The following is a 27995-nucleotide window of genomic DNA, read 5'->3' as shown; positions in this document are numbered from 1 at the left end:
GCTGCTCTGTGTGTATGTGTGTGTGAAGTTCAGGATTGTCGCCATAGTAACCAAATTTCTCCTGGGCCTCAGGATACCATCACTATCCCCATGTAGGTCTGTGAATAGGATTGACTGATGTGTTGTTGTTGTCCCTTAGAGGAGGGAACATGTCCCAGCTCCTTGTTGTGTTGACAGCCAGTCCTGTTGGTGATGTCACCATTAGAATGGTGGCACTGGCCAGTGTCCTGCTGCTAGCTGAGAGCCTGAGGACAAAGACACAGACAGACAGTCCTAGAGAGAGAGAGTCTTCTTTTCTCTATTTACATTAGCATTAGTTACTAGCTTGGGATTTTCATTAATGTTACTAGCTTTGGAGTGTCATTTGTCAGGTCATTAGCTTTGGCTTTGGAGCAGTAGATGTACTGAACAGTTGGACAGAAGTTATATGTTGGTTTGAGGTATTGTCTTTTTCAGAGTTCAACAGGCTAAGATTAGCAGCCTAGCTAGCAGTCTCTGCCAGACAGGCTCGTAAGGCAGTAGCAGACTTAGCTTCTAACACATTGTTTCTTACTCTTTAGGTGTTGTTTTCCCTTTATAGCAGCCAACCCCCATCTTTTTCTCTCTCCCTATGTAGGGGCTGTTAGGAAGAGTGAACTCGATGACTGTTGAGCGCTAAGTCTCCTCACATGACTGTTACACACACACATACACACACAGACGCCTTAATTTTTTCCACATTTTGTTACGTTACAGCCTTAATTCGAAAATGGATTAAGAACATTTTTATTTAATCAATCTACACATAATACCCCATAATGAAAAAGCAAAAACTGTTTTTTTTTAATGTTTGCTAACTTATTAAAAATAAAAAAACGGAATACCTTAATTACATAAGTATTCAGACCCTTTGCTATGAGACTCGAAATTGAGCCCAGGTGCATCCTGTTTCCATTGATCATCCTTGATGTTTCTACAACTTGATATGAGTCCTCCTGTGGTAAATTCAATTGATTGGACATGATTTGGAAAGGCGCACACTTGTCTATATATGTTCCCACAGTTGAGACAGTGCATGTCAGAGCAAAACCCAAGCCATGAGGTCGAAGGAATTGTCCTTAGAGCTCCGAGACAGGATTGTGTTGAGGCACAGATCTGGGGAAAGATACAAAAAAATGTCTGCAGCATTGAAGGTCTCCAATAACAGTGTCCTTCATCATTCTTAAATGGAAGAAGTTTAAAACCACCAAGACTCTTCCTAGCGCTGGCCGCCCGGCCAAACTGAGCAATCGGCGGGGAAGGGCCTTGGTCAGGGAGGTGACTAAGATCCCACTCTGACAGAGCCCCGGGAATTCCTTTGTGGAGATGGGTGAACCTTCCAGAAGAACAACCATCTCTGCAGCGCTACCAATTGGGCTTTTATGGTAGAGTGGCCACTCCTCAATAAAATGCACATGACAGCCCGCTTGAAGTTTGCAAAAAGGCTCCTAAAGGACTATCAGACCATGAGAAACACGATTCTTTGGTCTGATGAAACCAAGATTGAACTCTTTGGCCTGAATGCCAAGTGTCACGTCTGGAGGAAACCAGACACCGCTCATCACCTGGCCAATACCATCCCTACGGTGAAGCATGGTGATGGCAGCATCATGCTTTGGGGATGTTTTTCAGCAGCAGGGACTGGGAGACTAGTAAGGATCAAGGGAAAGATAAACGGAGCAAAGTACAAAGGGGTCCTTGATGAAAACCTGCTCCAGAGCCCTCAGGACCTCAGACTGGGGCGACGGTTCACCTTCCAACAGGACAACGACCCAAAGCACACAGCCAAGACAACGTAGGAGTGGCTTTCGGACCATCATTTTCACTTGTCTGACCACTTGCATGATGACGAGTTTCTCACACGACTGGCCTATCTGGGTGATGTTTTTTCTTGCCTGAATGATCTGAATCTAGGATTACAGGGACTCTCCGCAACCATATTCAATGTGCGGGACAAAATTGAGGCTATGATTAAGAAGTTGGAGCTCTTCTCTGTCTACATTAACAGGGACGACCAACACACAGGTCTTTCCATCATTGTATGATTTTTTTGTGTGCAAATGAACTCAAGAATATGGACAATGTCAAATGTGATATAGCGAAGCACCTGAGTGAGCTGGGTGTGCAATTACGCAGGTACTTTCCCAAAACGAACGAAACAAACAACTGGATTCGTTATCCCTTTCATGCCCTGTTTCCAGTCCACTTACCAATATCTGAACAAGAGAGCCTCATTGAAATTGCAACAAGCGGTTCTGTGAAAATTGAATTATTATTATTTGTGCCCTGGTTCTTTGTCATTTCCCACGAGCAGGGTTGTGACAACTTAAGAATGAGTATCGAATAGTGTGTGTATGGCAGGCTTACAATGATGGCAAAAAACAACATTTGAGAGTACGCTGATCCTGGTGCTGGAGGGGGTACGCAGCTGGACGTTGAATGTTTGTGGTTGTGCGGAACTATAAAACGTTTGGGAACCACTGATCTACACTGATTGAAGTGGATTTAACAAGTGACATCAATAAGAGGTCATAGCTTTCAACTGTGTTCACCTGGTCAGTCTGTCATGGAAAGAGATTCATTTTTTGTTCACTCAGTGTATTCTGTCAATAAAAAAACAAGTGCCATTTAAGATACATTTTTTTTAAACCGCAATATGAACTGGTTATATTACACCTTGGAATACAATCTTCAAAAAGGCAGTAACCTCAGCAGTGATGCTTGTTTGTAGAAGCCTTAGGTGGTGCAATGGCATAGCCTTGTTATGTTAATTTAGCAGACAAGACACTCTAATTTTCTGAGCCCTTATCACAGTCAAGACACAGCTATTTTATCTTTTAATATATAAAAAAAACATTACCTATTATAACAGAATAAAATGGAACAAAATATTTTTCAAAATGAAAAAAGTTATTACTGCGAAGTGATGCGCATCTAGCTTCTGGAACAGTTTAATTTAAAACAGGGCTCTGTTAGGCGAGTTGAAAGACAATTTCTTCAGGGTTACAAACCAAAATTTGTTTTCTTTTTGACATACAGTCGTGCAATTTAGTTTATTCTGCCTGTTCTTTGGGATTTTAAACAGATTAACATGAAAACTGTATGTTGATGAATTATTGCGACGACATCTGTCTGGTGAGTAGGCTAATGATTCTGATGAAAATATGCTCTTTGTCTTTATCAAACTAATGTTGTTGCATTTTTTTCAGTGTGGCACCTGTCTACTGTATGTTTAGGGGGGTTATAGCCTAGGCCAGGGGTCACCAAACTTTTCCCAAATTATGTCTGGGTTTAGATTATATATTGGTTACAATGGTTCATGGAGGTTATTTGGTCTGGGAGAACTGTATGTGTAATTCCCCTTTAATTGTGCTACTGGCCCTTTTAATTGTGCAGGAATATGCCATCTAATGTGCTGGTCTAGCAATGGTTCTGTACTGTTGCTGCTCATTTCATGGCAAAGTTAGCAAATAAAATATACAAATATACTTACTCAAGATATACTTCTGCCAGGTAAGCCTACTTTGCAGTTAACATTTGATTGAGAAGGTTTTGGGGAAAGTATTTCTGTCAACCCACAAGACGGTTATCACATCAACTGGCTACACATGGAGCGATAGAGAAATGTGCGCACCACACAGACAGGGGCAATGTTACTAGAAATGAATTGACAGATATTGTTAGGTTTGGCTTAAGCCAATAGTGGCTAACCAGGGGTGGGATAATGTCAATGTTGCTTACATTAGATCATAGCCGGGAGCTTGCGGTGTCTGATACTGTGAGATGTGTTGATGACAGTTTGCGGTGGAACACGTGAAAAGTTTGGTGAGCCACTCATAGGTGGGCTGCGAGCTACGGGTAGATCACGATCGACCTGTTGGAGACCCCTGGCACTAGCAGTTGGCAAAGTAGCTTAAAGGGATACTTTGGGATTTTGGCAGTGGGGCCCTTTATCTACTTCCCCAGAATCAGGGTAACTTGTGGATAGCATTTTTATGTCTGCATCCAGTATGAAGGAAGTTAGCGGTAGTTTCGCGAGCCAATGATAACTAGCTTGCAGATACCCATAGACTTCCAGTCATTGCGCCAGTGCTAGTTAGCAATTGTGTTAGCGCTAGTTAGCAACTTCCTTAAAAATGCACGCAAAGACATAAAAATGTTATCCACAAGTTCATCTGACTCTGGGGAAGTAGATAAAGGGCGACATTGCCAAAATCTCTAAGTATCCCTTTAAGCAGAAAATAGACAGGATGCAATTATTCCAAAACTGCAGCTCATTGTTGGAACACATGCTTTCCTACTTCAATCAACCAGTCCATTTTGAATGTGTGATAAAACTGTTTTATTTTATTTAACATCAGTTAGGTTTTTTGAATAGGCATTTATTTCTGTAGGCCTATGGGAGCTTGCGTGCACACTCAGCAGCATACGTGTATAAAGGGAGTGGTCGGAACACAAATAAGTGAGACATGAAAGGGAATTTAGGTCGAAGAACTGTGATGCTTGGCTTGGTTGATTTTTTTTGTTGTGCCCTGCCAATGTACATGTACAAATGGAACACTCGTGTCAAAACAAATTAGTGTTGTCTTCAAGACATTTCAGTTGCCCGTTCGGGCAGGCACAAAGCACATTCCACCAAATAGTTTTACAGTATTTGAAAATGTTTTTATCTCTGGATAAAGATAAAGTTTCGACGTCCGTTCAAGTACTTGATTACTCATGCCCATCCCTAGTGCGTGTGTTTGTAGGTTGTTCTGATGTGTGTGTACTCTGCTTTACCATCCTGTTAGTGTCACTGTCTGTATGACAACTTCCATGTTGATTGTGTGTCATGATGTCACTGTGGTTTACCAGTCTCTGTCTCTATCCTCACCATGTCTCTGTCCCAGTGCAGTATATGACAGGTCAGCAGTAATGACTGCAGTGCCATCTTCTGCTCTGCTCTGCTCCATATGGCCCTACCGTCCTTTCCTCTCCCTAGCGCTGGGAAAGAGGGCGTTGCCTGTTTGCAATGCATGCTTGTCTGCTGGCCTGTCTCTGTGATAAACAGGAAACCACATTGGAGGATGGTGATGTCACTGGCTAGTTGAGGGGGTGTCTCAATGGTAGATGAGATTAAAGTAGTAGGCTAACATTGCTCATACGTGTCTATCCATACAGTACCATATGCACCGTATGTACAATATGTACCATATGTATCATATGCACCCTATGCACCCAGTGTACCATATGCACCCTATGCGTCCTATGTACCCTATGCACTCTATGCAGGTAGTTTGTGTTTGTCAGAATATAAGATGGTTTTGTGTCTGTCAGTGTACTGCCCTCTCAGTGGTCCTGTTCTTCCTTAGTTACAGGATCCAAGTCATTCCCAACCTCCACTCCCAGTCACCCTCAAATGTCTGCGTATCCCAGGGACATTTCTGTAGTTCTGTTGAACACTTCTGTCTTTTCCGCTTTCTCCCTCTCTGCATTCCACTGTGGATCAGAGCTGTGGCTACTCATCCTCTGTGGGTGGCTACTCATCCTCTGTGGGTGGCTACTCCTTCTTTTGGCCTGTTTGACCTGGAGTTCTCCAGATTGAGGGCCAGTAATTATCGTATATTGATGGGAGTCAAATCTCTGCTGTGTTTCTGTAGTCTAACCTGACTCTCTATCTGCTGTAGACCTCGGTGTTGTACTTCTCATGCTGTATCCTGTTGAAACAGTAAGGTAGTATTGACTGACATCTGTCTGTCTCTCTCCCCGACAGAACCGCGAGCTGCAGATCATGAGGAAGCTGGACCACTGCAACATCGTTCGCCTGCGCTACTTCTTCTACTCCAGCGGAGACAAGGTCCCTCTGCCTGTCTGTGTCCCTCTGCCTGTCTGTGTCCCTCTGCCTGTCTGTGTCCCTCTGCCTGCCTGTCTGTGTCCCTCTGCCTGTCGGTCTGTGTCCCTCTGCCTGTCTGTCTGTGTCCCTCTGCCTGTCTGTCTGTGTCCCTCTGCCTGTCTGTCTGTGTCCCTCTGCCTGCCTGTCTGTGTCCCTCTGCCTGTCTGTCTGTGTCCCTCTGCCTGTCTGTCTGTGTGTCTCTGCCTGTCTGTCTGTGTGTCTCTGCCTGTCTGTCTGTGTGTCTCTGCCTGTCTGTCTGTGTGTCTCTGCCTGTCTGTCTGCGTGTCTCTGCCTGTCTGTCTGTGTGTCTCTGCCTGTCTGTCTGCGTGTCTCTGCCTGTCTGTCTGCGTGTCTCTGCCTGTCTGTCTGCGTGTCTCTGCCTGTCTGTCTGCGTGTCTCTGCCTGTCTGTCTGCGTGTCTCTGCCTGTCTGTCTGCGTGTCTCTGCCTGTCCGTCTATATCACTGTCTGTTTATCCGTATGGCTGAATGTCCTGTTCCTTCTGAGTATTCCTTCTCTGAGTATTCATAACCCATGAATGGTTGAGTTCGTATAAACTGTCATTCGCATGGTGATAGGGAGAGCACTGACAAATATAGACCGCACTTGTGTGTCCAATTTGTCAGGGTGCACATATGCAGCACTCACAGAATCAGGTCCATGACAATGGGGTAATGGATCCTCCCACCTAGGAAACCTAGTCTGGACTGGAGTTGGGGTGCCCATGCGTGAGGATTAGGGAGAGATGCTGGGGGAGAGGGGAGAATGCACGGAGCAGGGGGGTTGCCTGACTAAAGGCCACCTGCTAATTTTAGGAAACACCAGCTGCTAGGGGCCCGCTTGTGAGCCTCACTCTTCTCGTCTCTCTTCTCCATCTCCTCTCATTTCCTCCTACCCCCTTATTCCTCTCTGTTCTAATTGTGGATATCTGGCATAGGGTGATTCGGTTGGGGATACCCGATACAAATCTTACTTACTGTTAGGTTTACAGTTAAAATCCTCCCTCACATTTATGCTTTATAGGAATTTAATCCAGTCCATTCTAAGTCAATTTTTAATAAGTTCAGAATTCAACCCCAAACTAATGAATAAAGATTACTGACCTTATCTTGCAGCTGAGATTTCAATGTAGGTTGGATCTTGTCACCGCCTCTGTCGTGTACCATTTCGCCACCGGCCTGAAATGGACCCTCAATTTCAGAGATCAGGTCTTTATCTTACGGATCTCTGATCCGCCCGTGCACTGTTTTCAGCAGTTCCTTGGGATGACAGAGGCAGGTATTGAAATCTGGCTCAAAGGACCAAGTTGTCATGAGAATTGTTATCCCAATGTTCTAACAACTATTTTATAGCTTTGACCAATTCCCCAGAGGTTGTAAGGCCCTGGTTAATAGAAGAATTTGACAAAGTCTCAGAATTCTGCAAAAGGTTAGTTCTTTATTCAGAGAGTACTCTGAAGTCAAAAATGCAAACAGTAATTGTATAACTCCCACCTACACACACACAGTTTATCACTTTTCTACCAGCCTGGCAGTTTCTAGCCATTCCTCTCCTCCCTAGATTAGAGGGGCCTTGGAAGGGCCCTCTTTCCTGTTGTCACAAGTCGACAGTTCAGTTGGCCTTGAATGTCTCAACTCTACCCAGCTCATATTGCAAAATAGTAACACAATGGTCTAGTCACACACATTATTAAATTATGACTCTAACACATTTCATATAATTCTATGATTTCAGGGTGGAATTCTTTAATCATTACTTTAAACATATACATTCCTTTATCAGTTAGCAGTAGCATAGTGCAAGCAGTAGATATAGTGTTAGTAACAGCAGTAGCGTTAGCTGTTAGCAATAGTATTAGTATCAGCAGTAGCACTAGCTGTAGCAAAAGTATTAGTAGTAGCAGTAACTTTAGCTGTTAGCAGTAGTATTAGTAGCAGCAGTATAGTTTTATTTAACATTTATCTAGGAAAGTCAGTTAAAAACAAATTCTTATTTACAATGACGGCCTACTGGGGAATAGTGGGTTAACTTCCTTGTTCAGGTTGCAAAACGACATATTTTTAGCTCAGGGATTCAATCCAGCAACCTTTCGGTTACTTGCCCAACACTCTAACCACTAGGCTACCTGCCTCCCCAGTAGTGCTAGCTGTAGCAATAGTATTAGTAGCAGCGGTAGTGTTAGTAGCAGCAATTGTATTAATAGCAGCAGTACAATTAATAGTATTAGTAGCAGCAGTAGTATTAATAGCAGCAGTAGCACTAGATGTAGTGTTAGTAGTAGCAGCAGTAGTATTAATAGCAGCAGTAGTATTAGTAGCAGCAGTAGCACTAGATGTAGCAGTAGTGTTAGTAGTAGCAGCAGTAGTATTAATAGCAGCAGTAGTATTAATAGCAGCAGTAGTATTAGTAGCAGCAGTAGCACTAGATGTAGCAGTAGTGTTAGTAGCAGTAGTATTAGTAGCAGCAGTAGTATTAGTAGCAGCAGTAGCACTAGATGTAGCAGTAGTGTTAGTAGCAGCAGTAGTATTAATAGCAGCAGTAGTGCTAGCTGTAGCACTAGTATTAGTAGCTGAACTAGTGTTAGGAGCAGTTGTATTAATAGCAGCAGTAAAATTAATAGTATTAGTAGTATTAATAGCAGCAGTAGTATTAGTAGCAGCAGTAGCACTAGATGTCGCAGTAGTATTAGTAGCAGCGGTAGTGTTAGTAGAAGCAGTAGTGTTAGTAGAAGCAGTAGTAGGAACAGTAGAGTTAGCTGTTAGCAGTAGTTTTAGTAGTAGCAGTAGCGCTAGCTTTGGCAATAGTAATTAGTAGCAGCAGTAGTGTTAGTAGTAGCAGCAGTAGTGTTAGTAGTAGCAGCAGTAGTAGTGTTAGTAGTAGCAGCAGTAGTGTTAGTAGTAGCAGCAGTAGTAGTGTTAGTAGTAGCAGCAGTAGTGTTAGTAGTAGCAGCAGTAGTAGTGTTAGTAGTAGCAGCAGTAGTGTTAGTAGTAGCAGCAGTAGTAGTGTTAGTAGTAGCAGCAGTAGTGTTAGTAGTAGCAGCAGTAGTGTTAGTAGTAGCAGCAGTAGTGTTAGTAGTAGCAGTAGCGCTAGCTTTGGCAATAGTAATTAGTAGCAGCAGTAGTGTTAGTAGTAGCAGCAGTAGTGTTAGTAGCAGCAGTAGTAGTGTTAGTAGTAGCAGCAGTAGTGTTAGTAGTAGCAGTAGCGCTAGCTTTGGCAATAGTAATTAGTAGCAGCAGTAGTGTTAGTAGCAGCAGTAGTGTTAGTAGTAGCAGCAGTAGTGTTAGTAGTAGCAGCAGTAGTGTTAGTAGTAGCAGCAGTAGTAGTGTTAGTAGTAGCAGCAGTAGTAGTGTTAGTAGTAGCAGCAGTAGTAGTGTTAGTAGTAGCAGCAGTAGTAGTGTTAGTAGTAGCAGCAGTAGTAGTGTTAGTAGCAGCAGCAGTAGTGTTAGTTGTAGCAGTAGCGCTAGCTTTGGCAATAGTACTTAGTAGCAGCAGTAGTGTTAGTAGTAGCAGCAGTAGTGTTAGTAGTAGCAGCAGTAGTGTTAGTAGTAGCAGCAGTAGTGTTAGTAGTAGCAGCAGCAGTAGTGTTAGTAGTAGCAGCAGTAGTGTTAGTAGTAGCAGCAGTAGTAGTGTTAGTAGCAGCAGTAGTAGTGTTAGTAGTAGCAGCAGTAGTGTTAGCAGCAGCAGTAGTGTTAGTAGTAGCAGCAGTATTGTTAGTAGTAGCAGCAGTAGTGTTAGTAGTAGCAGCAGTAGTGTTAGTAGCAGCAGTAGTAGTGTTAGTAGTAGCAGCAGCAGTAGTGTTAGTAGTAGCAGCAGTAGTGTTAGTAGTAGCAGCAGTAGTGTTAGTAGTAGCAGCAGTAGTGTTAGTAGCAGCAGCAGTAGTGTTAGTAGTAGCAGCAGCAGTAGTGTTAGTAGTAGCAGCAGTAGTAGTGTTAGTAGTAGCAGCAGTAGTAGTGTTAGTAGTAGCAGCAGTAGTAGTGTTAGTAGTAGCAGCAGTAGTAGTGTTAGTAGTAGCAGCAGTAGTAGTGTTAGTAGTAGCAGCAGCAGTAGTGTTAGTAGTAGCAGCAGTAGTAGTGTTAGTAGTAGCAGCAGTAGTAGTGTTAGTAGTAGCAGCAGTAGTAGTGTTAGTAGTAGCAGCAGTAGTAGTGTTAGTAGTAGCAGCAGTAGTATTAATAGCAACAGTAGTGCTAGCTGTAGCACTAGTATTAGTAGCTGAACTAGTGTTAGGAGCAGTTGTATTAATAGCAGCAGTACAATTAATAGTATTAGTAGTATTAATAGCAGCAGTAGTATTAGTAGCAGCAGTAGCACTAGATATAGTATTAGTAGCAGCAGTAGCACTAGATGTAACAGTAGTGTTAGTAGTAGCAGCAGTAGTGTTTTAAAGCAGCAGTAGCATTTGCTGTTAGCAGTAGCGCTGTTAGCAGTAGCACTGTTAGGTTTATGTGGGGTTATGCAAGGTCTGGAATCTGGACTGATTGAACACTTCTCTGGTTCACTCACGTACACAACACACCTCAAACACAGTTCAAGGGCTCTATTTTTGGCTGGCGTTAAGGTGGCGCTAGTGTCAAACGCACGTTAGTTTGCAATTTCGTCATGTAAAAACTTCCGCACTGGCATTTTCCAGCCATAACGCCAGGTTCCTCAATTTCACTGTTTAATATCAGCAAGCTTGTGCTCAGATGGGAGGGGTGGATATATTTGAAGTGTGTCCTTAAAAACATGAGCCAAAGTGCTAATTTCAGGCAGCGCTGGCAGGGGTATTTAAACCAACCAAAGCGGATTTTAGCAGTAACGCAGTTGGTAATGGCATGAATTTTGACAGCGGAAATGTGTGACGCACACTGCCCATATGCACATGGAACAAGATGTGGTTTCGGTGCCTGTATACTTCATGAAACATTTAATGTTTTTTCCCCATTTTGCTTTATTTGATTAAAAAACAAGCATAGCCTTGTCTGCTTGGGGATTTGATCCAGAAACCTTTCGGTCACTGGCCCAACGCTCTAATCACTAGCGTGTTTGGCTTGTGATACCGCTTGGAAATAATTGTTAATCACCAAAGTTGTATTAAAAGATCAAGTTTGAGAGGAGCAAAACAGTGAGCTGACGTTCCCCTTTTTATGTATTGTAGGCGGGCCTGCATTATTTTAGCCATGCCTTGTACGTACATAACTCCTCCATTATGTAGGTTACATCTCTCCATGAGAACCTTGGTGAACCTGGCTTTTAGAAGTTATTTTCCTATAATAAATGTTTGTTTTCCGTTTCATATTTTTAAAACGCAAACAGGTTCATGTTAACATATTTAGCAAAGTTGGGATAGGTCTACCTTTAGTTATTTTGTGTCTGTATGCTGTTTAACAAACTATAATGGACTAACATTGGAGTTGATTCCAAGGCAGTACATAAAACACTGTAAATACACAACTTGAAGCAACCATATATTTAGCCATGGCGCACGTTCTGATTGGCCAATGAGGGGCCAAGCCTTGACACACCCACAATTTATTTGTTCATCTACACTACCGGTCAAAAGTTTTAGAACGCCTACTCATTCAAGGGCTTTATTTATTTTACTATTTTATTTGTACTATTTTACTTGTAGATAATAGTGAAGACATCAACACGATGAAATAACACATTGAATCATGTAGTAACCAAAAAAGTGTTACACACATCAAAATATACTTTATATTGGTCACGTCTGCTCCTCCCCTCCGGCGTACGATTATGCACACCTGGCATTCATCATTACGCGCACCTGTTAGTCATTATGATTCACACCGGGACCCCATTACCATAATCATTTCCTCCCCTTTATATGTCACTCTCCCAGGTTCACTCAGCAGTTGGTATTGTTCTTGTGTACCGCCGTACTGCCTTATGTTAGTGTCTTGGTTTTGTTGTTTTATTAAAATGTTTCCTCTGCACCTGCTTCCTACTCACTGCCCCAACATTACAATATTTGAGATTCTTCATAGTAGCCACCTTTGCCTTGATGACAGCTTTGCACAACCTTGGCATTCTCTCAACCAGTATTCTCTCAACCAGGAGTTCCCACATATGCTGAGCACTTGTTGGCTGCTTTTCCCTCGCTCTGCAAACCCGATTCATCCCAAACCATCTCAATTTGGTTGAGATCAGGGGATTGTGGAGGCCAGGTCATCTGATGCAGCACTCCATCACTCTTGGTCAAATAGCCCTTACACAGCCTGGAGGTGTGTTGGTTCATTGTCCTGTTGAAAACAAATTATAGTCCCACTAAGCCCAAACCAGATGGCAATGCTAATATCTTTATATGTCTTTGACAGGATTCCAGGCTCATGCTTTTTAACAGTGCTCTAATCTTCCTAGTTGAATATGTACAGACTTGTAGTGTGAATTATTCTGAAATGAGTGCTAGTGCTCCCTCTCTCTCTCTGGGCTCTCTCTGTGCTATGCCTCTCTTTCTTTCTCTCTGTAAATCCTTTTCTCTCTGTAAATTATGTTGAGGTGTGAGCACCATCACCTTAGCCTGTAAAAAACATTTATTGTCAGACTGGATGCCATGTCTTGGGGGGGTGTGCGTGCGTGCGACTGTATGTGTGAGAAAGAGAAAAGGGTCAGTCCAGACAGATCCATTCTAGTAGACATAATTGTGTCAGATTGGCAGTCTCTTCAGACTCCATGATAACACTAGCTCACATGAACAGCCAGCTAGCTTCTCACGCTACAATCTGTCTCCTCTGGTTAGTTTGCTGACTGGCTCTGCTAACAGATGGAACAGGGAGAGGAGTCTAGTAGGTGAGAGAGCGAGGAAGCGGGAGAAAGTAGTGGAGGAGTGGAAGATGAGTGAAGTGGAAAGTTGAGTTGGGTTACATGGTACTCATAGACCTGCCGCTTCGCTCTGCCGTCATTCTGGACACCTTCAGGGGCAGTATGGGATGAAGTCTGAGATCAGAGATGAGGAACGGCTGGCATGGGATCTCATGGCAGACTGACCTCCACCAATCAGATCAGAGGAAGAGGGATTGAGTGGTAGGCTTGCTATAGGGGTGGGGTGCAGCGTCCATCCCCCTGGTGCCCTCGGCAGGAAATGACATCACTGTCTGCAGCAGTGAACGAGAGAGAGCGTCACTGATAGTCAAACAATAGTTACATTGTGCGTGTGTGTTGCCTAACCCCCCTCTCTGCTTCTGTGTTACAGAAGGATGAGGTGTATCTGAACCTGGTACTGGACTATGTTCCTGAGACGGTCTACAGAGTGGCCAGACACTACAGCCGAGCCAAACAGACCCTACCCATGGTCTATGTTAAGGTACCTGTGTGCGCGAGTGCACACTGTTTCCATCAAATGTGTCCTTGTCCTCTGCTCTCCATTTCTAATGTGTGCATGTTCTCCTGTGTGTCTGTTGTAGTTATATATGTACCAGTTGTTCAGGAGTCTGGCCTACATCCACTCATTTGGGATCTGCCATCGGGACATCAAACCCCAGAACCTGCTTCTGGACCCCGAGACGGCCGTGCTCAAACTCTGTGACTTCGGCAGGTCAGTTTAAACTATGTGAAAGAATCTGCAGTTCTCATTAGCTTTGATGATGATTATGACAGTGATGGTCATAACATGGTGACGATATTGATGAGTATGATGATGAAGAGTGTGTGACTGACAGTATGTTGTGCTGATGTTGTCTCCAGCGCTAAGCAGCTGGTACGCGGAGAGCCCAACGTGTCCTACATCTGCTCTCGCTACTACAGAGCCCCCGAGCTCATCTTTGGTGCCACCGACTACACCTCTAGCATAGGTAGGCTAACTGCTAAACCCTCATTTAAATTAATATAATTACACCTCTAGCATAGGTAGGCTAACTGCTAAACCCCCATTTAAATTAATATAATTACACCTCTAGCATAGGTAGGCTAACTGCTAAACCCCCATTTAAATTAATATAATTACACCTCTAGCATAGGTAGGCTAACTGCTAAACCCCCATTTAAATTAATATAATTACACCTCTAGCATAGGTAGGCTAACTGCTAAACCCCCATTTAAATTAATATAATTACACCTCTAGCATAGGTAGGCTAACTGCTAAACCCCCATTTAAATTAATATAATTACACCTCTAGCATAGGTAGGCTAACTGCTAAACCCCCATTTAAATTAATATAATTACACCTCTAGCATAGGTAGGCTAACTGCTAAACCCCCATTTAAATTAATATAATTACACCTCTAGCATAGGTAGGCTAACTGCTAAACCCCCTTATTTTATTTTGTTTAACCTTTATTTAACCAGGCAAGTCAGTTAAGAACAAATTCTTATTTTCAATGACGGCCTAGGAACTGTGGGTTAACTGCCTGTTCAGGGGCAGAACGACAGATTTGTACCTTGTCAGCTCGGGGGTTTGAACTTGCAACCTTCCTAGTACAACGCTCTAACCACTAGGCTACCCTGTCGCCCCTGCTAAACCCCCATTTAAATTAATATAATTACACCTCTAGAGCCTCTAGAGCAAGTATGCAAATCACAACATCTTCCTGTTTATGCTCCGCCCCCTATACAGATGTGTGGTCAGCTGGTTGTGTGCTAGCAGAGCTGTTGCTAGGGCAACCAATCTTCCCCGGCGACAGTGGAGTGGATCAGCTGGTGGAGATCATCAAGGTACTGAAACCTGCCTGTCAGTTCTGGTGTTTGCCACCAAATTCTCTCTCTTTCATCGAATGAAAGTTGTCTCTCTCGCTCTCTCCCTATTGTTCGCAATTGACCCTCTACACGGCTCACGCTCTCTGTCATCTTCTCTCCCTCCCTTGTCTCTTCCTCCCCCTGTCTCCACCTCTTCTCCTCTGCTGTCTCTGTGCTATAGGTTCTGGGGACCCCTACACGGGAGCAGATCCGAGAGATGAACCCCAACTACACTGAGTTCAAGTTCCCCCAGATTAAGGCACACGCATGGACTAAGGTGAGTCAACAGGTACAGGAACTATTTTACTACTCTACAATCCACTCCCTCCCCTAGCATCATTTATCTGTGCTCGCCTCGTCAGCCTGCCAGGCATTCATCTCTGCCATCCCATTAAATCTGTATCCCCCAATTATGAAAATCAATCCACCTAGGAACTTCATGATGGGCCCCACCTAGATCTGTAAGGATTGGATAGGTGTAAGCAATATGGTAACAACTCCATCTATCCAGTAGGCTAGCTGGGGTTTCTACCTAATTGCTTACAACCATCAGGTTCTTTCTAATTTGCAAGGGCACATGAAGAAGTCATCGGGGCCCGGTTTCCCAAAAGCATCTTAAGGCTAAGTTCATCGTTAGAACCTTCGTAGGAGCATCGTTAAATCTCAGAGCTGTTTACCAAAACCACTGTTATTAACGTTGCACTTGAAAACGCTCGTAATCTAACGCATGCCTCAGACCACTCGTAGAACAGCCAAGTGTGTTGTTAGAGGCTTTTTGCCCTCCCGCATCACTTTACACACAGAAGATCTCTGCTAAACATAGAATCACATGGTTTATCGTCTCTCCGTGGCCACCGATAACTGCAGAACAAAGTTGATTACGAATACAAAGTTACCAATGTCTTTGCAATTGATACAAACAAGCAACGTATAAAAAGATGCTTCAAATGAATGACTGCATTCAAATATAAACAGTAGGCTATAGGCCTATTTCAATCATATTGAAATAATGTACATTTCATGCTCAATTCATTGCTATGTGTAGGTTACTGTCTGTAATTTATCTTAATATATTTCATGATGTGTAGCCTAAGGTGGGCAATGATGTGCCGATTTGGTGCATTTTTATTGGGTAAGCATTAGAATAAGCTGTCTTCGATTTGCAGCCGTAGGTTTTAATATCTCTCTATGAGCTGATTCGTCGTCAGTATTGTGAAATATTTATAATGTTAAAGAATGATTTACATGTAAAAACTGATCCTACAGTATCGACATATGCTCCAACAACGTACTTAGCGATCGTTCTCTATGCGTGGTGTTTTGGGAAACGCATGTTACATCATCTGTTGTAGGAAAGATGCATCGTTAAAACACTTGTGAGCCAAGTTCCATCACTATTGGGAAAACGGGCCCTGGTCAGGTCAGTGATAAATTCAACAAAGGGAGTAAGGAAAGAGGACATTGCACATTATTTGAACAGGGCCCGGCCCTGCCCACTGCTCCAGCATTGGATAACCCCTTAGCCAATAAGCAGGCAGTGTTTTAGAGCAGGTCCTCATGGTGGCGTTCCAGACTCCACCTTGTGGTTGTTCTTTAGTACTGCAGCCCCCTAGCCACCCAGTCTCAAATCAAATTGTATTAGTCACGTGCCGAATACAACAGACCTTACAGTGAAATGCTTACTTACAAGCCCTTAACCAACAATGCAGTTTTAAGAAAATACCTAAAAAAAAGTCAGAGATAAAAAATAACAAATAATTTAAGAGCAGCAGTAAAATAACAGTAGCGGGGCTATATACATGGGGTACAGAGTCAATGTGCGGGGGGCACTGATGTCGAGGTAATTGAGGTAATATGTACATGTAGGCAGAGTTATTAAAGTGACTATGCATAGATACTAACAGAGAGTAGCAGCAGCGTAGAAGAGGGGGCAACGGAATTAGTCTGGGTAGTCATTTGATTAGACGTTCAGGACTCTTATGGCTTCAGGGGGAAAAGCTGTCTCTGTGCTGAACTAGAGTCTCCTACCCTGCCGCTGTAGGGCTGGGCCATTTACACTTGAACTGGAAAAATATAAAGGACAATTTATGGACAAACTATTTCAATATAATTTATCCAAGCGTACTAACCCCAATAGTTAAGTTTATACTATATTTATGTACACCACCCTCACCTTTGTGATGACCTCAGTCAGTTAAGATAATATCTGTAAGATAGGAAGTAATAATGACATTCTCCATTTCATATCAATAAGCAGAAACGTATAAATTGATAACTGAAATCCATAGTCTTCACACCTCTCTCACATCTGCTATCAACATACATCTGTGGATCATCTGCTATCAACATACATCTGTGGATCATCTGCTATCAACATACATCTGTGGATCATCTGCTATCAACATACATCTTTGTGTGCATGATACTATCTTTCAATTGAGTGGTTAACTGATTTTCTTGTATTTGTGATTGGCTCCTTGACTCTTGTCCTTGCGTGTGATTGGTTGCTAGGTGTTCCGGCCCCGGACGCCACCGGAGGCCATCGCCCTGTGTTCTCGGCTGCTGGAGTACACGCCCACCTCGCGCTTCACCCCCCTGGAGGCGTGTGCACACTCCTTCTTCGACGAGCTGAGGGACCCCAACGTCAAGCTGCCCAACGGGCGAGAAAAACCCTCCCTCTTCAACTTCACCACGCATGGTACTGCACTCTCTGTTTTTTACCTTTCTTTTCTCCCAGTTTCATTGGTACAGAGAGACTTGTTTTAGTGTTTGAGTTGACTGAAAGACACTTCTCCTTTATGTATAATGATGAGGTCTCTGTACTAATGCTACCTGCTGTCATCTGTGTGTTTTGATGTATTAACCTGTGGTGGGTGTAATCTGCTGTGATCTGGTGTATCCTGTTTCTCTCACAGAGCTGTCCAGTAATCCCTCGCTGGCCAACATCCTAATCCCCGCCCACGCCCGCACTCAGGCCGCCGCCACCACCCCATCCAACGCCAACGCCACCACAGGTCAGACCCACACTTCTTCATTCCTCCATCCCTCTCCATCTTCCCTTTATTTTCTCTCTCAGGAACATTTCTTATTAAAACACCTGTTTTATCATTGATAAACATATAAATGGATGTGTAAATTAGTGAACAATCTTTGTCTCTCCTGTCCTCATCCCTAGATGGTAACAGCACAGATCGCAGCCCTAACACTATTACTGCCTCCGCCTCCGCCTCCAACTCCACCTCCTGAACCCCCCACCCCAGCCAGGGGTGATGCCAGTGGAGGGATGATGACATGGCAGGGTTTAAAGCAGATGACAACTACAACAACAACTCCAAGTCACCCATACTACTCCACTGTGGACATCTTTATTGTCTGTTAGAAGGAAGGAGTGGTGGGGGACAGGGGAGGCTGATGAAATATAAGAGTATTCATATATAAACATACCCTATATACACAATACTAGCCTGCTAATGTTTCCAAGAGGACAATCCTACGTATCAAAGTAGTTAGCTGACCCCACACCCTCCTCTTCCCTGTCCACAATGAAGCTCACCCCACACACACACACACACACACGCTCATTCACACGAGGGATCAGTCCCTTCCTCATGCCCTCTCCATAACCCACCCCTTCATGTTCTCATCACTTACGTCTGACCCCCTGCTTGGGATGTCTACCCTGGCTCCTCCTCCTGTAGTGCATGGCCTGAGTAAGGTTAGGAGTGCCTAGAGTGACCTTTCACCTTTTACCGCTGCATTGACCTCCATACTTCTGCTAATTAGGCATAAGACACACACACTTAACATTCTTACAAACACACCCCATGCATGAAGGTCCTGATATATGTGGACACGGATGTCAGAGGTTTGCTCTGGGTTATTTTGAAACGGTTAGCGAACAGTTCTATTCTGTTTTTATTTTTGTTTTATATTCTCTGGGCTCGGGTTGGGTGGGATCATTTAGATTGATATGCGTGACATGTCTGGTTCTGTGTGCTTGTGTTATATATATATATACACACAGTTTATATATTATGTTGCATTATGTACAAAAATATATATAGATATATGAAACTTCAATGGCTCAGAATCCATAACAGTAAGTTGTTGGCTCACAGAGCAGGGGCAATATTTGCTGCTGCCTAAAGACATGAAGAGGCAAGGTGGTGGGATTTCTATTGCTGGAAAAAGAGGCTTTTTTTCAGCAGTCCCTTTACTATTTCCCTGTGTGTCATCATTGGTATGTTAAGGCTGTAGACCAGACTACGTGTTTCTCTATTCCTTAACTTTCTATCTCCATTGATCATGTCACTGTGTAGTAGTGCTGTCAGTTTCTAGGGGATGCCTCCCCCACACCTGCTCTGTCTTTACATGAAGACATTTTAAAGTCATGTATACTTTTCCTTCAACTCATGTGCCAAACTCCAGATCAACAGCTAGCGTCTACCCTCTAGGCACTTGATTTGGAATTTCAGACATGGTTTCTGGTGTTCTTATCTAGGCCTCTGTCACTCCTGGCTCTCTCTTATTGTGACCACTGACTCAGTGTTTGTCTAATATTAATCTGTTGGTCCAACGTTAATTTAACGTTAGTCTAGCGTTCATCTCTTTCTCTGCATCTCTCCACCAGGACCACACAACCACCTCACTGGTACAGGCTCTGAGTCGAGCGTCTTACTTACCCAAACATATTCACACAGGTTCAATATGACAACACAACTACACAATGTGTATATGTACAGTTCATATGCTCCTCACCAAATCCTGACTTATGTATGTTGTATTTTATGTTGTGATCGTGGTATGTGTATATATGCAGACCCATGTACTGTTTATGAGCAAAAAAAGATATGGGGGAGAAAAGAAATGAAAATAAGAAAAAATCAGGGCAATATGTTGGAGATTGTAGATGATAATGATGCTATATCTAGCCGTATAGTTCAACCTTTACCTGTACAGTACAGTAGATAACAAGTGTATTATTGTAACAATAACTAGTCATGTATAGTGTATCTATAGTTTGGAGTGCCTTTGCTTTCATACACCTTCGCCTTGCCCCCTCACTTCCTACCCCCTTCCACAACATGACCTTGCATCCCTCTTAGGTGCCGTTTAATGACTTGCTGCCCCCCTCTGAGCTCAGTTTCAGTCTAGCGTTGTACCAATGTTAGATCAACTTTAGCATTTTCTCTTTCTCTGTATGTACACATTCTCCTTGGTGTCAACATGTCTTATTCATCCTCTGTTTTCCCTATGTTAAGGTTATGACAAATCTATAAAAACATACATATATTGTTTGAGATTATTGACCTGATTTGAAGCAAAGTTTGCTTGAGTTCAATGTTTTTTTATGATTTCACTAGGATGCACAAATATTTTACACACACGCACACTATATCCAGGGTTTAAGTATGGGTATGATGATTGCCTTTTTAGGTCAACAGTGTCATATACATTAGAGTACAGTATGTATTCAGTCAAAATGTTGCTTCTGGTATCAAAGCCATTAAGCCAATTGATGATATTGATTTTGTGACAAGCCATTCTCAGATGAAATGCAGTACATTCTCTTTTCCTTACCTCCTTTCCTCCCTCCCACCGTCTGAGAGATATTCAGTATCACCCAAGGGGTTTGTCATGCCTCACACCCGTCCCGCTTGCTGTAATATTTGCTTTCATTGACGCGTTGCTATCTATCCCATCACCAGGTCTGTGACCACTCCCCCAACTCCAGTTCAACCAGAGTGAACCATGTCAAATCACACCAAAACATTTTCAAACAGTTACCAAAAAAGAACAAGGATAGTGGACTATAAAATATACAGACTATGGCTTCGCACACACTCTTGTGGCAGAAGAATATGCTATCTGGATTTAAAGAAAAAAATTAAAGATAAAAGCCCTGTATAACAATACTACTAGTACTACTTGAATGCCTCTGTTTGTGACTGACATTTTTATTTCATTTTGAAATGTTTGTTTTTATTCTGTGAAGGTATGCTAAATGTTCACCCCTGTAAATACTTTCCCTTGCGTGCCCTGAGGAATAGTTCCCTGGTACTGTCATTTGCATTAAATAAAGAGTAGGATAGCCTGGAAATGAACTAGTCTTTGCCTCTGTCCGTTTGTTCTCTCACTGTGTGTGTGTGTGTGTGTGTGTGTGTGTGTGTGTGTGTGTGTGTGTGTGTGTGTGTGTGTGTGTGTGTGTGTGTGTGTGTGTGTGTGTGTGTGTGTGTGTGTGTGTGTGTGTGTGTGTGTGTGTGTGTGTGTGTGTGTGTGTGTTTGATCCAGTGGCAATGCCCTGTTGTGATGTATGCTATAGAAACAAGTATGTTCAGTAGAACAGCAGGCTATAATGACCAATAGCCCAGTACATCACTTCCCATCCACTTGATCCAGCCACACATTCTACACTTCTGAGATAGTCAAACTTGCTCTTTATTTGAGGGTTAGATACAATAGAGCATTTCAGGTTGATATGACAATTTAAATATAAAATTCATTTTTGGTCACATTTGTTTTACATATAACAGCTTTCCAACAAAAGAGCGTAAGGCTAAGGCCACACAGACATTCAAACGCAAATGCATTTTTGTCGGTCAAAAGTTCTACTCGTCTCAACTGTCTTCCAGACATCTTGTGTGTTTTTTGACAGATACTCATCTGGGTTGTCCATCATCTACTAACGGATGACTTTCATTGAAAAATTGTCACAATCAGTACATTTCAGTTACTATACCCGAATAGAAGGACAGCCTGAGGAACTGTAGACCAGAGGTTATTTGGGGCGGCAGCGTAGCCTAGTGGTTAGAGCGTTGGACTAGTAACCGGAAGGTTGCGAGTTCAAACCCCCGAGCTGACAAGGTACAAATCTGTCGTTCTGCCCCTGAACAGGCAGTTAACCCACTGTTCCCAGGCCGTCATTGAAAATAAGAATGTGTTCTTAACTGACTTGCCTGGTTAAATAAAGGTAAAAAATAAAAATAAAAAATTAGTAGGCAGTGCTGGTCACAAGGCGGAGGTCCAAGGTGGCGAGTGCTGGCCATGAGTGTGACTGCAGCCCTGTGAAAGCTAGTATTACACCACACAGGAAGATAAACATTTATGACGGAAAACAACATTGACCCAACACTCACAAAGCCAAACACATGTCCATGTACTGTTCTTGTCAAGAAAACACAACCCAACCTTCACAGAATACCTGTACTGTTCTTGTCAAGAAAACAACCCAACCTTCACAGAATACATGTACCTACATTTGTAACATTCTTCATCACATAAGATTTTCTATCACTCTTTGATTCTAATTATTTTCACACACAGTTCTGCAATGAGGGTCAATTGATATGGAATAGATCAGGGGTAGACAACCCTGTTCCTGGGATGCCGCAGGTACTGCAGGACTTTGTCTACGTACCACACCAGACCAACTGAGCTCATTGATCAGTTCAATGATTGACTAAATTCAACACACCTGGTGTTCCACGTTGGTTAAATGAAAAACATAAAGTGTATGCAGCACTCCGGGACCAGCGTTGCCTACCCCTGGTGATTTTATCTCACATTTAACACTGGAATCCATAGTGGTGAAACTGCCACGTCCATTTCGCAATATTACAACAACAAATACGTTACTTCAATAAAAAAAATTTACTATGATACTGGATGCTCATTTCTTCAAAACAAAAACACTAGTGCCGCTGGGGCGATGTTTCGCCTATCGCGGATCTCATCTTTCTGGAGGCACTTGACCAGATTTAAGGAACGAGATTACAGCAGCCAATAAATGTTTTTCATAGTAAACAAAATCACCCCTTAAATTCTGTAGGAACAGGGCACAGATAAATCCCTTTGAATACACATCATGTACTGAACAATGTCCTTTGTGCATTCCTGTATAAGAGGATTTTGGATTAGTGCTTTAAAACCAAGTATGAGTCTTTGACAATTGTTTTGAATTGGCAAAATGCATACCAGTAATTGAATTATGGCTAATAGAAAAATTGAAAAAACATACAAGCATGCACACAATGAATATGAAACGCATAGCTCTTTTTTTCGGGCATTTTCACAAACAGTCATATATTTGAATTAAATAAAAGCTTAATTCTTGCCACATAGGCAGTTTTACAGATCTTTGGATCCTTGGTTAGATGTGTCTGTTGATCCCTGTTACATTTATTTGGGCATCCATCCTATATCAGTCTGAGGATGGAGGATTTAGCTAGCTGTCAAAGTGATTTAGGCATCCCTGCTGATGCCTGTCTGTGTGTGGCTGACTCAGGGGTCCTTGCTGACCACCTGCAGGATGATTGGGTCAAATGAGTTGTCTGGCTGGATGTCCAGAATCTGCAGGACCTGGTTGGTATACTCCTCATTCACAGTCCTCATATCCGTCAGACACACCAGAATGTTAGGGTACAGCAGGCTAGGGGAACAGGAGGTCACTATGAAGACATAGCATCACTACCCACTGGTCACAGACGTCAATTCAATGCCTATACCATGTGGGTTCAACATCATTTTATTGAAATGAAGTGGAAAAAACGTTGATTCAACCAGTGTGTGCCCAGTGGGTAGGCGCGTTATCCATGGAATACTTTATGACACATGACTCTGTCTGGGGAGGAGAGGAAGAGGGAGATTTGGGAAGGGGTGAGAGTGAGGAGGGTGAGAGAGCGGGAGACAGAGGGTGGGGGTGGAGAAAAGGGGGAGAAAGAAAGTGAAAAAGGGTTCCGAGGGAAGCGGTACAGAGAATTGAGAGGATGGGGTGTGTAAGGTGATAGAGAAAATTGAAATAATAGACAAGAAAGAGAAAGTGTGGGAATGGGGTAAAAAAAAGAGAGACTAGCTTGGAAGGATGGTACCGTGCAGTACCGAAGAGCCCTTACTGCTGCTCGATCGTCCTATTTTTCTAACTTAATTGAGGAAAATAAGAACAATCCGAAATTCCTTTTTGATACTGTGGCAAAGCTAACTAAAAAGCAGCATTCCCCAAGAGAGGATGACTTGCACTTTAGCAGTGATAAATTCATGAACTTCTTTGAGGAAAAGATTATGATTATTAGAAAGCAAATTACGGACTCCTCTTTAAACCTGCGTATTCCTCCAAACCTCAGTTGTCCTGAGTCTGCACAACTCTGCCAGGACCTAGGATCAAGAGAGACGCTCAAGTGTTTTAGTACTATATCTCTTGACACAATGATGAAAATAATCATGGCCTCTAAACCTTCAAGCTGTATACTGGACCCTATTCCAACTAAACTACTGAAAGAGCTGCTTCCTGTGCTTGGCCCTCCTATGTTGAACATAATAAACGGCTCTCTATCCACTGGATGTGTACCAAACTCACTAAAAGTGGCAGTAATAAAGCCTCTCTTGAAAAAGCCAAACCTTGACCCAGAAAATATAAAAAAATATCGGCCTATATCGAATCTTCCATTCCTCTCAAAGATTTTAGAGAAGGCTGTTGCGCAGCAACTCACTGCCTTCCTGAAGACAAACAATGTATACGAAATGCTTCAGTCTGGTTTTAGACCCCATCATAGCACTGAGACGGCACTTGTGAAGGTGGTAAATGACATTTTGATGGCATCGGACCGAGGATCTGCATCTGTCCTCGTGCTCCTAGACCTTAGTGCTGCTTTTGATACCATCGATCACCACATTCTTTTGGAGAGATTGGAAACCCAAATTGGTCTACACGGACATGTTCTGGCCTGGTTTAGGTCTTATCTGTCGGAAAGATATCAGTTTGTCTCTGTGAATGGTTTGTCCTCTGACAAATCAACTGTACATTTCGGTGTTCCTCAAGGTTCTGTTTTAGGACCACTATTGTTTTCACTATATATTTTACCTCTTGGGGATGTTATTTGAAAACATAATGTAAACTTTCACTGCTATGCGGATGACACACAGCTGTACATTTCAATGAAACATGGTGAAGCACCAAAATTGCCCTCGCTAGAAGCATGTGTTTCAGACATAAGGAAGTGGATGGCTGCAAACTTTCTACTATTAAACTCGGACAAAACAGAGATGCTTGTTCTAGGTCCCAAGAAACAAAGAGATCTTCTGTTGAATCTGACAATTAATCTTAATGGTTGTACAGTCGTCTCAAATAAAACTGTGAAGGACCTCGGCGTTACTCTGGACCCTGATCTCTCTTTTGAAGAACATATCAAGACCATTTCGAGGACAGCTTTTTTCCATCTACGTAACATTGCAAAAATCAGAAACTTTCTGTCCAAAAATGATGCAGAAAAATTAATCCATGCTTTTGTCACTTCTAGGTTAGACTACTGCAATGCTCTATTTTCCGGCTACCCGGATAAAGCACTAAATAAACTTCAGTTAGTGCTAAATACGGCTGCTAGAATCCTGACTAGAACCAAAAAATTTGATCATATTACTCCAGTGCTAGCCTCTCTACACTGGCTTCCTGTCAAAGCAAGGGCTGATTTCAAGGTTTTACTGCTAACCTACAAAGCATTACATGGGCTTGCTCCTACCTACCTCTCTGATTTGGTCCTGCCGTACATACCTATACATACGCTACGGTCACAAGACGCAGGCCTCCTAATTGTCCCTAGAATTTCTAAGCAAACAGCTGGAGGCAGGGCTTTCTCCTATAGAGCTCCATTTTTATGGAACGGTCTGCCTACCCATGTCAGAGACGCAAACTCGGTCTCAACCTTTAAGTCTTTACTGAAGACTCATCTCTTCAGTGGGTCATATGATTGAGTGTAGTCTGGCCCAGGAGTGGGAAGGTGAACGGAAAGGCTCTGGAGCAACGAACCACCCTTGCTGTCTCTGCCTGGCCGGTTCCCCTTTTCCACTGGGATTCTCTGCCTCTAACCCTGTTACGGGGCTGAGTCACTGGCTTGCTGGGGCTCTCTCGTGCCGTCCCTGGGGGGGATGCGTCACCTGGGTGGGTTGATTCACTGTTGTGGTCGGCCTGTCTGGGTCCCCCCCCCTTGGGTTGTACCGTGTCGGAGATCTTTGTGGGCTATACTCGGCCTTGTCTCAGGATGGTAAGTTGGTGGTTGAAGATTTCCCTCTAGTGGTGTGGGGGCTGTGCTTTGGCAAAGTGGGTGGGGTTATATCCTTCCTGTTTGGCCCTGTCCGGGGTGTCCTCGGATGGGGCCACAGTGTCTCCTGACCCCTCCTGTCTCAGCCTCCAGTATTTATGCTGCAGTAGTTTATGTGTCGGGGGGCTAGGGTCAGTTTGTTTATCTGGAGTACTTCTCCTGTCCTATTCGGTGTCCTGTGTAAATCTAAGTGTGCGTTCTCTAATTCTCTCCTTCTCTCTTTCTTTCTCTCTCTCGGAGGACCTGAGCCCTAGAACCATGCCCCAGGACTACCTGACATGATGACTCCTTGCTGTCCCCAGTCCACCTGGCCATGCTGCTGCTCCAGTTTCAACTGGCCTGGGCCCTAGGACCATGTCCCAGGACTACCTGACATGAGGACTCCTTGCTGTCCCCAGTCCACCTGGCCATGCTCCTGCTCCAGTTTCAACTGTTCTGCCTTACTATTATTCAACCATGCTGGTCATTTATGAACATTTGAACATCTTGGCCACGTTCTGTTATAATCTCCACCCGGCACAGCCAGAAGAGGACTGGCCACCCCACATATGCTCTCTCTAATTCTCTCTTTCTTTCTCTCTCTCGGAGGACCTGAGCCCTAGGACCGTGCCCCAGGACTACCTGACATGATGGCTCCTTGCTGTCCCCAGTCCACCTGACTGTGCTGCTGCTCCAGTTTCAACTGTTCTGCCTTATTATTATTTGACCATGCTGGTCATTTATGAACATTTGAACATCTTGGTCATGTTCTGTTATAATCTCTACCCGGCACAGCCAGAAGAGGACTGGCCACCCCACATAGCCCGGTTCCTCTCTAGGTTTCTTCCTAGGTTTTGGCCTTTCTAGGGAGTTTTTCCTAGCCACCGTGCTTTTACACCTGCATTGTTTGCTGTTTGGGGTTTTAGGCTGGGTTTCTGTACAGCACTTTGAGATATCAGCTGATGTACGAAGGGCTATATAAATAAATTTGATTTGATTTGATTTGAAGAGACAGGGTATTATTGACCTACAGTCTTGTGATGTGATAAAGAAGCTACGTCAATCTAATAACCCTCACTATGGGCTAGATTCAATCTGCGCAATAGCGTGATTGACATTTAAAGTCAATGCTTCTACGTTCGCGTAGACTGCAATCACATGAAAGGCTGCATGTTGGTTTAATCTGAAATGACTTTTACATTTCAACCACGTTACAATAGAGATCTTCCAGGCTTTGGATTGAAAAACAAAAAGGAACACATCCATGAAATCCTGAGTCAAGCACTTGGCTACATGGTACACCAGAAACATCCGTGAATCATCCATGCCTTCATCTTCTCTCAGATCGACCATGGCAATGCACTGTTTGATGGCCTCCCAGCCACATCACTATATAGGCTCCAACTTATCCAGAACAGTGCTGCCAGGTTCCTGGCCAGGACCAAGAAGTCAGACCACATCACCCCGATCCTGGCCCAACTCCACTGGCTACAAGATCGGCTACAAAATCCTCCTGCTTGTATTTAAAGCCTTGAATGGATTTAGCTCCACCTACATCAGCGACCTCATCTCAATCAGCAAGCAACCTAGCACTCTCTGCTCAAGCCACTCTTTACTGCTTCAAGACCCCAAAATAAGCCTTCTGAATATGGAGGACCGAGCCTTGTGCTCCTTGCCAATCACCTATTGAATGCTCTCCCTGACCATCTGAGAGCTCACTCTTTTAAAACGGGCCTTAAAACCAACTTCTACAGAATGTATTTTTATAGTGCTAGTCCCAATATAAAATGTATTTAGCACCTAGCCCAGTATTGCTATTTTATCTGCCTTGATTCTAAATGTGTTTTTTTTTTGCCAACGGCAACGGTAATCAGGAGGCTGTTGTCCTCATTAGAGCCATCTATAACCTCATGATGAGCAGCCCAATTCTGATTGTTTGCCACTAATTGGTCTTTTGACCGATCAGATCAAATCTTATGCCAATAATTGGGCAAAATATCAGAATTGGGCTGTCTGTGTAAACGCAGACAAATAAAAACAAAGCAATCTACACACAATACCCCATAATGACAAAGCAAAAACAGGTTTTTAGAAATTCTTTCTAATTTATTACAATAAAAAGTCATCAGGCACTTTGCTATGAGACTCGAAATTGAGCTCAGGTGCCTCCTGTTTCCATGCATCATCCTTGAGATGTTTCTACAACCTGATTAGAGTCTGTAGTAAACCCATCTGTGATAACTGAAATTGATTGGACATGATTTGGAAAGGCACACGCCTGTCTATATTAGGTCTCACAGTTGACAATGCATGTCAGAGCAAAAACCAAGCCATGAGGACGAAGGAATTGTCCATAGAGCTCAGAGACA

General features: G+C 43.3%; 1 protein-coding gene across 4 annotated transcripts in view; it reads left to right on the top strand.

The window, feature by feature from the left end:
- The window catches only part of LOC124045724 (glycogen synthase kinase-3 beta-like), a 37042-nt gene extending 16385 nt beyond the window's left edge, over positions 1-20657 (top strand). The window contains exons 3-11 of one of the 4 annotated variants that reach the window (XR_006840895.1): positions 5771-5854; positions 13078-13188; positions 13289-13419; positions 13569-13675; positions 14439-14536; positions 14739-14834; positions 16846-16970; positions 17069-17255; positions 17473-17571. Coding sequence is in view for 2 of the 4 variants with exons in the window: in XM_046365283.1 (XP_046221239.1) it covers positions 5771-5854; positions 13078-13188; positions 13289-13419; positions 13569-13675; positions 14439-14536; positions 14739-14846; positions 17069-17255; positions 17473-17571; positions 17733-17803 (996 nt within the window). In the remaining 2 variants the exon portion in view is untranslated. Of the gene's footprint in view, positions 1-5770; positions 5855-13077; positions 13189-13288; positions 13420-13568; positions 13676-14438; positions 14537-14738; positions 14847-16845; positions 16971-17068; positions 17256-17472; positions 17572-17732 lie in introns of those variants that run through there. The other 3 variants (XR_006840894.1, XM_046365283.1, XM_046365291.1) reach the window with 3 other exon arrangements.
- The last annotated feature ends 7338 nt before the right edge of the window (positions 20658-27995 follow it).

The sequence above is a fragment of the Oncorhynchus gorbuscha genome, linkage group LG01 (genome assembly GCF_021184085.1).
Source record: "Oncorhynchus gorbuscha isolate QuinsamMale2020 ecotype Even-year linkage group LG01, OgorEven_v1.0, whole genome shotgun sequence".
Lineage (NCBI taxonomy): Eukaryota > Metazoa > Chordata > Actinopteri > Salmoniformes > Salmonidae > Oncorhynchus > Oncorhynchus gorbuscha.
This window is presented reverse-complemented; position numbering and strand designations above follow the sequence as displayed.